General features: G+C 37.8%; 1 protein-coding gene across 6 annotated transcripts in view; it reads left to right on the top strand.

The window, feature by feature from the left end:
• NUP153 (nucleoporin 153) overlaps nt 1-12,348 on the top strand; it is a 68,152-nt gene that overhangs the window by 29,119 nt on the left and 26,685 nt on the right. For 5 of the 6 annotated variants that reach the window (XM_089334362.1, XM_089334363.1, XM_051832573.2 and 2 more), the window contains 7 exons: nt 220-336; nt 441-482; nt 572-625; nt 3,228-3,374; nt 6,162-6,214; nt 6,436-6,565; nt 11,682-11,819. In XM_089334362.1, the coding sequence (XP_089190488.1) occupies nt 220-336; nt 441-482; nt 572-625; nt 3,228-3,374; nt 6,162-6,214; nt 6,436-6,565; nt 11,682-11,819 (681 nt within the window). The remainder of the gene's footprint in view (nt 1-219; nt 337-440; nt 483-571; nt 626-3,227; nt 3,375-6,161; nt 6,215-6,435; nt 6,566-11,681; nt 11,820-12,348) is intronic. The other variant, XM_089334361.1, reaches the window with a different exon arrangement.

Raw genomic sequence — 12,348 nt, 5'->3', positions numbered from 1 at the left:
TCTCATTGTAAAGTAATTCCTCAGGCAAAGAATTAGATTTTTGGTGAAGGCATACAAAAAGTTGAACTTTTAATTACATCTTCCTGAGTTAAGTTACTGATAATCCATCAATCTTATTTCACTTTGGACACTAATTCTATTTTGTAAGTATTTTCATTGCATTCATACGTGCCTTAGATTTAACATTGGAACAAATAATGTAAGGTTTTTACTTTATAGGCACCAGTCAGAAGACAGATGAAAGCTAAGCAACTTAATGCACAATCTTATGGTGTGACCAGTTCAACAGCTCGACGAATATTGCAGTCTTTAGAGAAGATGTCAAGCCCGCTAGCAGTAAGTTTTTAAAGTCACAAATACAGAAGTATAACAAAATCTGAGCTTAGTGAAAACACTTAATTTTGTTATTATTATCAAATAATAAATTCTGTTATTAACAGGATGCAAAAAGAATTCCATCTGTTTCTTCACCTTTAAATTCTGTAAGTTGACTTTTGAACCTTTTTATATATGAAAGTTGTATTTTTCAGTTTCCCATCTGTTTTCTGATAGTACTTTTTTTTTTTTATAGCCTCTTGATAGGAGTGGGATAAATATCTCAGATCATCAGGCTAAAAGCCAAAAGGTAAGACTTCTTCCATGTTAGCTGTTCACAGTGTCAGCAATTTTGTTATATTTAAAGTTAACAAGAACACAAATTGGATTTAGTTGATAGTCATTAGGGAATATGTTTTAAAATAAAACTCTTTTACTTGGACATGATAGCCTCTTCTGAGGGTCTCTGCAAGATTCTATATGTATAGTAGATGACCATTCATTTTGGTTATTTGGTATTTTCCATCTTCAGGTTCTTGACAGCCTTTAAGGCTAAATTTTTTACCTTTTGATAAATAGTGATATGAGTGAACAAAGCTTGAAGTGTTTAATATTTAGAAGTTCAGTGAATTAAACCCTCAAGGAACTGAGTGATTTTTTTTTTTTCAACTTTCCTCATTAACCAACATTATGTCAAATCTGTTGTGTATATTAGAATTTCAATTTGACACATCTTTGGACAGCCAAAATACTCTTTTATTTATTTATTTTTTTAAAATTTTTTTAATTTTTTGACAGGCAGAGTGGACAATGAGAGAGAGAGACAGAGAGAAAGGTCTTCCTTTGCCGTTGGTTCACCCTCCAATGGCCGCCGTGGCCAGCGCGCTGCGGCCGGTGCACCGCGCTGATCCTATGGCAGGAGCCAGGTGCTTCTCCTGGTCTCCCATGGGGTGCAGGGCCCAAGGACCTGGGCCATCCTCCACTGCACTCCCTGGCCATATCAGAGAGCTGGCCTGGAAGAGGGGCAACCGGGACAGAATCCAGCGCCCCGACCGGGACTAGAACCCGGTGTGCCGGTGCTGCTAGGCGGAGGATTAGCCTACTGAGCCGCGGCGCCGGCCCAAAATACTCTTGTAAGATATTGGAGCTGATACAAAATATATAGATTGTATATTGATGGCCTTTTACTGCATCCTGTTTGGTTCAGATTAGCTTTGGAGGTTACTGTGGGAAAAATGAAATGTTTGATAGTTTGGGTTAAGTAAGATACCTTTTTTGATATATAAGTATTTATGGATGATTAAGTATATTTCAGGAAAAGCAGACTCATGGATCCTTACTTGTTTTTTTTTTGGGAGGGGGGTGTTTATTTATTCAAAAGACAGTTACAGAGAGAAATCTTCTATCTGCTAGTTCACTTCCCAACTGACTGCCACAGCTGGGGCTGGGCCAGGCCAACGTTGGGAGCCTGGAGCTCCATTTCTATCCGGGTCTCCATTTCTATCCTGGTCTCCCATGTGGGTAGCAGGAGCCCAAATACTTGGGCCATGTTCTTCTGCTTTCCTAGGTACATTAGAAGGGAGCTGAGTCAGATTTGAGAGTGGAGCAGCTAGAAGTTGAACCAGCGCTCATGGGAGGGCAGCATTACAGCTTAACCCACTGTGCAACAATGCTGTACTCCTGGATCCTTACTTGTGAAAGCATTTATTGTAACACCAAATTCCCTAAAAGTAATTATTAAAATTGTAATTGAATTAATTACAGGTACACATATAAATTATTAGTAAATTGTAATTATTGTTACTGAAATTCTGATACAGAGGAAAATAAAAATGGCTTTTGGAAGAGTATGGCTTCTCAGTTTTAGAATTATGTAGATATTTATAATTAAACAAGAGGGAATCTTCTGTTGGTTTCCATTAATGGGATTAATTTGTTGGCTTTTCTTAGATCCTCATTTATATCAGATTATTTGAAAAGTAAATTTTTTAAATTGTGCCATGATTCTTACTGATAATTTTTCTAGTAGTTCAGTATTGTATCAATAACAGCTTATTTAACATGGTGTAAGAGAATAAAAAGGGCAGGATATAATGTAATTCATATTTCATGGATGTAATTCCAACACTCTACAAAGTAGATTATCCTTGAGTGGTTGGGCTACACTTGTGATGAGGATTTGGGGAAAAGCTACAAACTATACAGAGCCTTTTTGCCCTGGAAAGCAATGCTAACAGCTGCTCTGGGGTGAAAGGACTCTATTCATAGTGTTACATTCTTGGACAGAGTGGTTTTTGGCTTTATAGTGATCTTACACCATCAGGAATTTTACTGTGATTTAGTGGAGCAAAGGACCATTAATAAAATGTTTGTGTACTTAGTGAAATCAGTTCATTTCAGAATCTGGACGCCATTTTTGGATTGGGTATTAAATAAGAAGGACAGGGGATCAACTTGGAGAAGAATTTGCTCACATTTAAGGAATTAAAGTATTTTGATAACTAGTTTAAAAATATCTTTTTTGCAGCTAAAGAAAATATATTCAGTAGTTTCAGGGACACAGTGACATCAATTTTAGTTCACTTATTTAAAATCATTTTATAGAAACTTTATTTGTGGAACCATTTTGAATATAGTTCTATTTTATATGTATGCATATGTGGAATAAAGTCTATTTACAAGTCCAATTTCAAACTATATATGTTTATAAATAAATGTGTGCATAAATATATATGTGTATGTATATATTTATATATATATCTCCTTGGTTCTGCTACTAATTTTTTCTTAGTATTTATGTCCCTTTATTCCTCTAGGTCACATTAGCTGTTGTTAAATAATATTTAGATGTGAGTTACTGATACATATTCAAAAATACATGTTTGTCTTTGATTTCTATTTACTTATGTAAGGTGGACTCTCAGTATCCCCCAGTGCAGAGACTTATGACCCCAAAGCCAATTTCTGTAGCTGCAAATCGAACTGTTTATTTTAAACCATCTCTGACCCCATCTGGTGAACTAAGGAAGATTAATCAAAGAATAGATAAAAGGCACAGTGTGAGTATGTGTTTATATTTACCAGCTTTGAGTATCAATTGTAATGAGTTAAGAGTAATTAATGTAAATAGAAGTATTCTACCATTGTAGTCTGGCAACTATATAATACATACATTTTGTGAATTATTTGTGATTGTGAATTGTTATACCTTTAAAACAGCTCTTGTTTAGTAAACACTAGTATATACTCACTATGTGTATTAAGAAATTTTGCGAGATTTTCTTTGTCACTGTCTTGACTGTGGCATTGTGTTTGAAATCCCCCCCAATATACTTACTTAGTTGAAAGGCAGCATTAGGGAGAGATACCTTCCATCTGCTGGTTCAGTGTCCAAATGGCCAAAACAGCCAGTTTGGGACCAGGCCAAAGCCAGGAGCCTGGGACTCCATCTGAGTGCCCTGAATGGGTGGCAGGGGCCCAAGCACTTAGGTCTTTTTCTGCTGCCTTCCCTGATACATTAGCAGGTTGTGGAACCTGTGCTCATTTAGAATGCTGGCCGCAAAATTAGTCCATGTGTAAATTTTTTTATGATTGACTTTTTTTTAGGATTTATTTATTTACTTGAAAGGCAGAGTTACAAAGAGACAGAGGCAGAGAGAGAGAGACAAAGTCTTACATCCACTGGTTCACTCCCTAGATGGCTGTAATGGCTTCAGTTGTACCGATCTGGAGCCAGGAGCTTCTTCCGGGTCTCCCACGTGGGTGCAGGGGCCCAAGGACTTGGGGCATCTTCCACTGCTTTCCAGGCCATAACAGAGAGCTAGATCGGAAGTAGAGCAGCTGGGGTTCGAACTGTCACCCATATGGGTCGCCAACAGTGCAGGTGGCGGCTTTACCCTCTATGTCACAGTGCCAGCCCCTATGATTGATTTTTTGAACCAGGATCCAAGCTTTGCTTTTGGTGTTGCTTTTGTAGATATCAAAACCACACACAGTTTGTATTTTGAGATGATTCACATACTGTACAATTTAATTTACCTATTTAAGCTTACTGTTTGGTAGTTTAATGTGTGTTTACAGAGTTGTTTAGCCATCACTATAGTTAATTTTGGGATATCTTTATCACCATCTCTTCCACTGCCTCCCTAAAACCTCCTGCCCATTAGCAGTCACTTGCCAGTTCTCATGGGTGGCAGGGTCCCATGCATTTGGGTTTAAAGTTTTGCAAGAAAAATGTTAAGAATACCATATATTTCACTCCATTTGCTTTTTTTCTTTTTTTGTTTCCTACAAACAAGGAATTCTTTTACATAAAGCATAATAGTAATCAAAACTCTTATCTAGATGCTAATCTAGATGTTATTTTGATGTTGCTAACTGTCCCAAAAGATAAACTTTCAATGTCGTGTCCTGCAATTAGTTATTCTGTCTCTTTGTCTCGTTTTAGTCTAGAACAGTTCCTTGTTTGCTTTTGTTTGTGTATAAATGTGTGTGTGTCTTTGTGTGTTATGTATGTATTTCACTGCACTAATTTTTTTTTTTAAGATTTAGTTATTTGAAAGAGTTACAAAGAGAGAGAGAGACAGGTCTTTGATCTGTTGGTTCACTCTCCAAATGGCCACAAAGGCAGGAGCAGGACCAGATGGGAGCCAGGAGCTTCTTTCAGGTCTTCCATGTGGGTGCAGGGGCCCAAACATTTGCCATCTTCTGCTGCTTTCCCAGGCACATGAGCAGGAGCTGGATCAGAAGTGGAGCAGCCGGGACTTGAACCGCTGCCCATATGGGATGCTGGTGTTGCTGGCGGCGGTTTTCCCCGGTATGCCACTTCGCCGGACCCAACACTGATATTTGAAGAGTCTAAGCCAGTTATTGTATAGTGTTGTGCAATTTGGGTTTGTTTCCCCATGTTTTCATCAGTTACGTGCTTTTGGCAGTAATGCCACTGAAATGATGATGAGCTCTTCACTGTTGAGGAGGCACGTAACTGTTTCTTTGTCCCATTACTGGTAGAGTGATCATAAGTTAATGTGTGGGAGTTTTTGTACAGTTATTTTACCGTTTGTAATTAGTATCTAATGAGAATAAAACTCTGAAACTGTATCTTTTCAATACATGAGTATTAACATTGATGATTCTTGCCTGAATCTTGCCAGGTGGTGGTTTTCTAATCTACCTGCTACTTGTACATTCATTAGTTGGCTTTCTACTGTAAGAAAGAGTTTTCCTTTATTTACATATTTATATATCTTCTTGTTTAATGTCAGTTTGAATTCTTAATTTCAGTAGATTATAATTCTGTTAATGGCATTATATATTTTGGTGTTCAAATTACCTCTTATTTTGCCTTGGGCTGGTTCCTGTGTCCTTTAATATTTTTTATTAAATCCTTCATTTTTGGGGCACCTGTTCTTTTGCTATTGTAGGAAATTTCCAGCTCATCTTGTGCATTTTCTGCCTTCCCTCTGCAGCCAGCCATTCTTCAAGGAACCTTGATTGTTTTCAGTGGAGAGACTTTTAAGATTTGAAAGATAATTTCAAAAATAATACCATTGTAACTTTGTGTACTGAATAGTTCATAAGAGAGATACATAAAAGTCCCTTTGTGGCTATTGTGTTAACTTTGTATACTTACATTTTGTTGAGAGGTACAGGTGTGCTCAATGACATTCCTGCACTAATTTTGATTATCATTGAGAAAGCAGAGTCTAACTTGTAAATTCAAGATTTCATTAATTTAAAAAACATCAAATTTCCCATTCCAAATACTAACCTTCATACAAAGAAGGGTAGTTTTAAGAAAACTAAGACACATAAGCATGTAAAATATGGTTTTTTTCCACCCCTAGATTGGACGTGAAAAAAACATGACATCAGGACAAAGTGGAGAAAAACAGGAAAGGTAATGCCATTTCACATAGAGTTGTACTATACATTTAATTTGGGCTCATATTTGATTTAGGGATACATTTTTTGAAGATTTAAGATGATTAACATGTAGAAATTTTATACAAATAGCCTGTCAGTTTTAAAATCATTTAGCTGAATAATTGATAATGTTTATTAGTGTAACAAGTTATATACCAGAATAATACATTAGTTAATTTTCTTTTTATTTGCTAGTGGCTTTTCATACCCAGATTTTAGTATGCCAGCAGCCAATGGTTTATCTTCTGCAGTACGTGGTGGAGGTGGCAAGATGAGGCGAGAGAGAACACGTTTTGTTGGTTCTAAACCTCCAGAAGAGGAAGAGGTAGGATTTATGTACTTAAAACTATGAGGTTTATTAAAAGCTGTGAGTTTGTGGTGGTAAGGGGAAGTTAGGAGGTGTGGCATTTGGGGAGCCCTAGAGCAAGGATAATGCTCCATTGAAATGGTCCCTTGGGTGCCAGAAAACTAAATCTCTTATCTTAAATTTCTTTTTTTTTTTTTTTTTTTTTTTTACAGGCAGAGTGGACAGTGAGAGAGAGAGACAGAGAGAGAAAGGTCTTCCTTTGCCGCTGGTTCACCCTCCAATGGCCGCCGCTGCAGCCGGCGCACCGCGCTGATCCTGGCAGGAGCCAGGAGCCAGGTGCTTTTTCCTGGTCTCCCATGGGGTGCAGGGCCCAAGCACCTGGGCCATCCTCCACTGCACTCCCTGGCCATAGCAGAGAGCTGGCCTGGAAGAGGGGCAACCGGGACAGAATCCGGCGCCCCAACCGGGACTAGAACCCGGTGTGCCGGCGCCGCAAGGTGGAGGATTAGCCTATTGAGCCACGGCGCCGGCTCTTATCTTAAATTTCTTGAGTGTCATTAAAAAAAAGAAGTAACAGCAAAACTCCATTATTCAGGCCAGCGCCGCGGATCAATAGGCTAATCCTCTGCTTGCGGTGCCGGCACACCGGGTTCCAGTCCTGGTTGGGGTGCCGGATTCTGTCCCGGTTGCCCCTCTTCCATGGCAGCTCTCTATTATGGCCCGGGAGTGCAGTGGAGGATGGCCCAGGTCCTTGGGCCCTGCACTCCATGGGAGACCAGAAGAAGCACCTGGCTCCTGACTTCGGATCAGCGCGATGTGCCGGCCGCGGCGGCCATTGGAGGATGAACCAACGGCAAAAGGAAGACCTTTCTCTCTCTCTCTCTCTCTCTCTCTCTCTCTCTCTCTCTCACTCTCTCACTGTCCACTCTGCCTGTCCCCCCCCCAAAAAAAATACCTCCATTATTCAAATAAGTGAATTGCATTTGAAATTATTTGACCCTTCGGGTATTACTGTAGTTTTGTTTTTTTTTGTAGAAATATATATAAAATATGCAATATGTAATAAAGGTATGTATATGATAATATGTTAGAAGTATATGTAATAAATGTATGTATATTACGTCATTAAAAGTTATATATAAAATGGATTATATATTTAAGATGGATTAATGCCATATGCTTCATTCATGGGATTTCTCCTTTGGGTGTGTGTGTGATTTGTGTTGTAAAAGGTTACAGTAGGTCACTTTAACTGCTGTACGTGTATCCAGTATGAAGGTTTACTAAACTGCAGTTAGTCCATTCTGCTGTCAGAGCACATTTGCGTTGATTCTCATTACCTGTTAAAATGAATATATCTACACTTTTCCCTCTGGACATGTGCAGTATTTTCTCTAAGATATTTACCTAGGAATCAAGTTGTTGGGTTATGTAGGTTGGTATATAGTTTCCAGTGTATTAGATGATGCAATGTTGCCCGAAGTAGTTTTGTGATTTCATACTTCTGTGTGATAGTAGATCTATTTTTTCTTTATCCAGAAAACCAGTACTTGATTTTTCCCATTTTTCCCAGATGAGCTGGTGGATGTGACATGGTGTGCCATTGGAGTTCTGTATGTTTTTAACTTGTATTTTCAGCCATGCTGGATCATTTAAAGTTTTAGTTTCTTAAAACACTTCTGTTGTCTATGTACTCATAGTTGATTGAAGTTATTGGGTGTGTTGTGTGAGTTTCTTCATGTGTTTTACTTTTTAGGGTTGGTTAATGTGTGAGGCCCTTTTCAGTTTTTTCTCTTCTTTTAGTTATTAGTAGCCTTGCCAATTACAGAATGATGATTTCTTTGGCAGTTTGGACTTTTTCTGCCATACAGCCTTCTTTGCCAGTGAAACTTGGGGAGATGTTAAGAGGCTGGAGGCTCTGTCTTTCCCATAGGTTCTGCTGTCACTTTGCTAGAGTTTTGTGAAGGGAAACAATTCATTGGTGTATTCTGCCATCTTGAAAGAAGACTTCAGACTTGAATGACGTTGATGTATACGGTATTTAACATTTTCTAATTTTTGTAGCAAACCAGTTTTCTTTTGTTAAAGTTCTTTGTATAGACTTCATTAATTACACTTTAGAAAAGATCTTAAGCTGCAGCTTTGTTTTGTATTTAGCTTAAATTTTGCTGTCAGATGTGCTTAGTGTGATTGTGGGACACATTTGATTGTATTAATTGATTTATTTTTGCTCTTTCTGTATACTAACTGTGGAGAGTTTTATCAAAACGTTACACCTCCCCCACCATGTCTTTATCACAGGACTCCTCCTTTCTCTTGCTCCCCACCCCCATTTTCAGCCAACAGCCAACTGCCAGTTTCACATCCCAGTATGCCTCACCCAACCCCTCCCATCTGTGTTCTGTTCCACGCTGGAGTTAAAATCTCCACATTTCTGAGGAAAGAGGTGCGAATGCAATGGCTGCCCCAGATTTTTAGACTGCTCTGTATTTTTTATAGATAGAATAGGTTTAGATACATACTTCAGTAGTTATTTGAACACAATGCTGCCTTTTTGTTTCAGGGGTTGAGTATGTTTAGACCACTAGCTGTTAGTTATAGTGGGAATTTTTACTGAAATATTGAAGAATCATCTTTTGAGTATTTTAAAAGGCCTTTCTATGAAGTATCTTCAGAAAGGTCAACTAGAAGAAATTTATTTTTAACGGGATGTAAACAGGTTATGCTAATTTCAGATACTGTTGCTACTCAGCAGAAACTTGATGTATTTCGATTCACTAAATTTGAGGTTAATAGCATTCTATATTTAAAATAACCTGTTTTGCAGTAAGATAATGAGTGTGTTTTAGCAATCATTTTGTCTTAGATTTCAGAATCTATGAGGGTTGTAGTTGACAAACATACTGGCATTTTGCTTCCGTGGTAATACCAGCCTATCTTTTTTAATAATTGAAAAATTCATTGACACAGAGTAGATAAGCAGTATATATAAAAATGAATTTGGGAAGATTGTATCATTTGCTATTGTTATACATTCTGATCACTTAAATTAGCTGAGTTACCTTGGTCAAATGAACCTCTTTGTACTTCCTCAATTTCCTTGTCTGCAAAATCAGAAAAAGAATTAATACATTAAGCTTATGTTTGTTGAATGTCTGCCACTTAATAGCATGATATTGGGCCATATACTATCTGCCAAAATTTCTTTGTCTTACAACAACAGTATCTGTCTCATGTGAGATAGTTCTTGTAAAGATATTAACAAAGTATTTGATGATTGGTGTGTTCAGGAAACTTGATTGATGTGTTCAACTCTAGGTGTCTGTTAGCAGAATTACTATTTTATTATTTTTTGTTTTCCCTCTTCGTAGGACTCATGTAAGACCTACTAAGTCAAACTTTTGGGGAGTCAGAATAAAATTGTAGAATTTGTTCAAAGCCAATAACATAAAGAAGCAGTTTAACCACATGTGTGGCTTAATGAGTTGATGTTATATAATAGCTTATATATAATTGATGTTTCCAGGGCTTTAAAGACAAGAAAATAAGTCTAGATGTTGGAGAGGAGGAAACTTCTCTATGGAAATAGCCAGATGCATCCTTTGTTTACCCTCTCCCCCAGTTGTTAGGACAAATTTCAAGCATATGAAATGTTGGAAGGGTTATACAGTGAGTAGGTATCTGCAGCACTTAGATTCTAACATTTTGTTATATTTATCAAATATCCATCCTTTTTGTGGGAGAGTACTTTTCAAAGTAAGTTGAAGACATACACTTTATAAACCCAATTACTTCAGCATACATAGTATGAGCTAGAACTAAATATGTTTTTTTTTAATTTAGTAAAAATTTACATATCATGAAACATAAAATTCTTAGGTGTATCATTTAATGAATTTGACAGATGCTTTCACCTGTTTAACATGAGTCCCTAGTGAGATATAGATCATTTCCATCACCCCAGAAAGTTCACTGATGGTCCTTCCTAATCAATTCATATCACCTTCTACCCTGGAAGCAATCACTGTCTTCATTTTTCCATGTATTCATTTTGTTTGTTCTGGAACTTTATTTAGATACAGTTCGTATATATGTGTGTGTGTGTGTGTGTGTGTGTGTGAGAGAGAGAGAGAGAGAGTGTAAGCTTTCTGGCAATAGATTATTAGTTTTACTTTATATGAAGTATCTTTATTTTGCCTTTGATTTTTGGTCAGCCTTATTGAGGTGTGTTATATACAATAAGCTGCATCCATTTGAAATATTCAAATTGTGTCAGCTAGTAGTAAACTTACTAGAACTCAAACTGTCTTCTGTGTAGTAGGCAGATGTTACAACTCTGGTTTTGTTGAATTACTTGGTATCTGTCTTAGACTTGTGTAGACTGTAGGTCTACAGGTGCTTTGGGTGATTCATGTGTAGACCCTGAAACTCCCCTTCTGTGATACTTCATTCCTGTATCTCCCCTAATTTTCTAGCTGTTCTGGTCACCTCTGATTGTCCTCAAATCCATCAACTACAAGGTTTGCAGTTTTCTGTCAGAATTTCAACTTGCTGGTGGCGTTAGCTTATGAAGAGCTGAGGAAGCTCACTTATTCCCTTCCCTTCTTTACTAAGTAAACACTTTCTGCTTGCTTTTGGTTGCTCTCTAGTGTTTTCAGATGGTTGCTTTTGTATTTTTCCAGTTTATTATAGCATTGGTCACACCTAATCTTCTCCCAACATTAGCAGAAGCAGGTGCTTTAATTGTTTGCTCTTAATCTGGGTCATGGTAGACTTGCGTTGCTCTTGATTGCATTAAAAATAAAGAAGAGCCACCAACTGATCAGTACTGATATTTCTTAAATGCTTATGTTTCAGGGCATGAGCATAAATAACCGTGGTTCATACTATTTAACTGTGGTCCAGAGTAAGAATTATTTTTCTTTATTTTTATAGAATAGAAAATTGGTGTTCAAGGAAATTAGGCTCTTAAAGTCATGTCTGGTTGCTGGCCTAGCCAGATTTGTTTTTTTTTTTTTAAATTCAAGAGCCTACATTGTTAACACTGTGTGGTGCCACCTTTTTATTCTAAATTAAATTCTAAAATAATTAGAGATAAAAGAGTGATGTGAAGATGAAATATGTTTTCTTTTAGGAAATGGAATTACCAGTGTTGCCGAAAATTTCTCTACCTATTGCCAGTTCTTCACTGCCTATCTTCAATTTTAGTTCACCTGTGAGCACAGCATCCTCTCTGTCACCCATCAATCCTTCTCAGTCACTAACAAACAAGGTACAAACCATTATATATAGATGATTTAAAAAATATTTTTTTTTTATTTGACAGAGTTAGAGAGAGAGATACAGAGAGAAAGGTCTTCCTTCCGTTGGTTCACACCCCAAATGGCTGCTACAGCTGGCGCTGCGCTGGCCCAAAGCCAGGAGCCAGGTGCTTCCTCCTGGTCTCCCGTGCGGGTGCACGGGCCCAAGCACCTGGGCCATCCTCCACTGCCCTCCCGGGCCACAGCAGAGAGCTGTACTGGAAGAGGAACAACTGGGACAGAATCCGGCGCCCATATGGGATGCTGGCGCTGCAGGCGGAGGATTAACCAAGTGAGCCACAGTGCTGGCCCCCTGTAGTTGATTTTTGTCCTTATTCCTTATGAGTCTAGTACTTGCTTAAAGCAGTGATTTTTTTTTTTTTACACTGAGAATTAGTAACTCCATGATTAGCAAAGAGAAATGGAAATGGTGGGTTTTGCTTTTTTTACAATATGTACCAATATCATGAATGGTGTTTAACTTATTGCAGTGCATTTGAG

This window comes from Oryctolagus cuniculus, chromosome 5 (genome assembly GCF_051225735.1).
Source record: "Oryctolagus cuniculus isolate XC-2025 breed Fujian yellow rabbit chromosome 5, ASM5122573v1, whole genome shotgun sequence".
Lineage (NCBI taxonomy): Eukaryota > Metazoa > Chordata > Mammalia > Lagomorpha > Leporidae > Oryctolagus > Oryctolagus cuniculus.
This window is presented reverse-complemented; position numbering and strand designations above follow the sequence as displayed.